The sequence below is a fragment of the Myotis lucifugus genome, unplaced genomic scaffold (assembly GCF_000147115.1).
Source record: "Myotis lucifugus unplaced genomic scaffold, Myoluc2.0 scaffold_100, whole genome shotgun sequence".
NCBI classification, from domain to species: domain Eukaryota; kingdom Metazoa; phylum Chordata; class Mammalia; order Chiroptera; family Vespertilionidae; genus Myotis; species Myotis lucifugus.
Genome location: NW_005871148.1, coordinates 563,790 through 565,750, shown reverse-complemented (window position 1 = coordinate 565,750; position 1,961 = coordinate 563,790). Strand labels below are relative to the sequence as shown.

General features: G+C 61.0%; 1 protein-coding gene across 1 annotated transcript in view; it reads right to left on the bottom strand.

Moving 5' to 3' along the window:
• MPP3 (membrane palmitoylated protein 3) overlaps positions 1 to 946 on the bottom strand; it is a 24,778-nt gene extending 23,832 nt beyond the window's left edge. The window contains exons 1-3 of the mRNA XM_023756848.1: positions 853 to 946; positions 528 to 646; positions 228 to 305 (exon numbers count right to left, since the gene is read on the bottom strand). Coding sequence (XP_023612616.1) covers positions 228 to 305; positions 528 to 646; positions 853 to 946 — 291 coding nt within the window. The remainder of the gene's footprint in view (positions 1 to 227; positions 306 to 527; positions 647 to 852) is intronic.
• Between the last annotated feature and the right edge of the window lie 1,015 nt (positions 947 to 1,961).

Genomic DNA, 1,961 nt, shown 5'->3' with positions numbered 1-1,961 from the left:
GAGAGGGAGTTGGAGGAGAGGGAGGAGGATCACGAGGAGGAGGACAAGGAGGAGGAGGAGAGGGAGGAGGTGGAGGAGGAGGAGGTGGAGGAGGAGGAGGAGGGGGGAAGGAGACACTCTTCGCCTTGGGGCTCCCCAGTCCCCGGCTGAGCAATGGTGATGAGGCAAGAACACAGAGCACTACGGGTGGGGAGAGGCTGACACCAGAGGAGAAACTTGGGGCTTACATCCTCGGCGAGGGCCACGGCGCCATGCAGAACAGGGGTTGGACTCTGCCTCTCGTAATAGCGAAGCTTCTCGTGAATCTGCGAAGACAGCGATTTCCGGCTGGGGCCTCCCAAGCCAGCTGCCTAGCTTTACCCTGGACACCACCCGGCCGCCCGGCTGTAGGGCTGCAAACTGGGTCATCCACAGGGCAGCTAAGAGAAGGCCCTGCACAGTGGGCTCCTGAAGGCCTTCCTGGGGCAGCGGGGTGGCTAGGGTGACCTCCAGAAACCCTCACAAGACAGGATGAAAGGGGGCTTTACCTTCATTAAGTAACTGAGGCTCTTTTCACTGAACACATCCTTCAGGAAGCCCATCTCTTCCTTGTGGTTGGAGTCAGGTCTGAGTTGAGAGGTCAGCAGCGCCAGGGTTTCATGCAAGCCTGCCAGAGTGTGGGAAAACAGTACAGCAAACACACGGTACCTCCACGGAGACGCCCCAGGGAGACCCCCGGTGGGCCCTCAAACCACACATCAGCCTGTCCTGTGAACATTCCCTCCCAGGCTCACATTCCTGAGAGCCAGCTGACAGCAGCCTGCTTTCCCTCCTGCCCGGCTGCTGGGAGACCAAGCCCCGGGCCGCACTCACCGGAGTCCTCGGACAGCACCGGCATGTCTGTGCTGGTCAGCTCCCCGCGCTGCCTGGGTCCTGGAGGAAGAGGGGGAGGAGGGGGAAGCTCCATGAAGCATATTCATTCAACAAACAGTGATGACACATCTACTGTGTCTGTCTGTGGCCAATGTGGGGACAGAGGGGACGGGAACAAACAACTCTTCACTTTTTGCAGAACGGGGAGAACACTGCAGTTTGCTGAGCGCCTGCAATGTGCCAAGCGCTGTGCTGGGTGATTTCATCTGACATTGTTCTTAATCTGCACAAGGCTCCGAGGAATGAATACTAATATTATTATTCTACCGATGGAAAAACAGAGGCTTAGAGGAATTCAGTGACGCGTGGCCCCTGGCTGACAGGGCGCTCTCCTCCACAACACCCCCTTCTCCTGTGACCTTCTATGAGGCTCAACCAAGTCCCTTGCCCGTCACACCTTCAACAAGTATCTGGCTGGGCCTACAAGCTCCCTCCTTTCCCTCCATCCCCCAAGCCCCAACCGGAAGGGAGCCTCCCCCGAGAACAGAGCATACAGAGGAGGAGCAATGAGAGCGCAGGGGGTCCTGCCTCAGAAGGCCCCCCAACTGCTCTGCAGCACGTGGACCTCAAAAAGTCCTCCTTCAGAAGGGGAGGAGGAGAGGAATGATTCATTCATTCCGGAAACACGGGGCCAGCCCCTCTGCGACTGCACGGGTGACACTAAGATGCATAAGAATGGTACCCGGCCCTCCAGCCCCCGCCCCTCGCCCCGCGCTGCAAGCCGGACTTTCCGTTTGGCTCCTTCTAGACGAGCACCCCGCCTCTCCCCCCTCGTCAGGCACAGACTCCACCTCGCCTTCAGCAGGAACCTGTGCCACAAACAAGGAGCGAGGCTGATCGAAGGAGAGGCGAAACCTGGAGGGCGCTGGGGGCGGTCTCTCAGGATGCCCGGCGGCTGGGAAGGAGCGGGGCCCCAGGGGAGGGGGGGCAGTGCGGGAGGGGGGACCGGGAGCCGTGGGGCGGGGACTGCGCTCCCCCTGCCCCCAGCGGGGGGCTCTGGGGGCCGCGAGGCTGCGGTGGGCACAGAGGCGGTCTCGGCCCATCCTCCG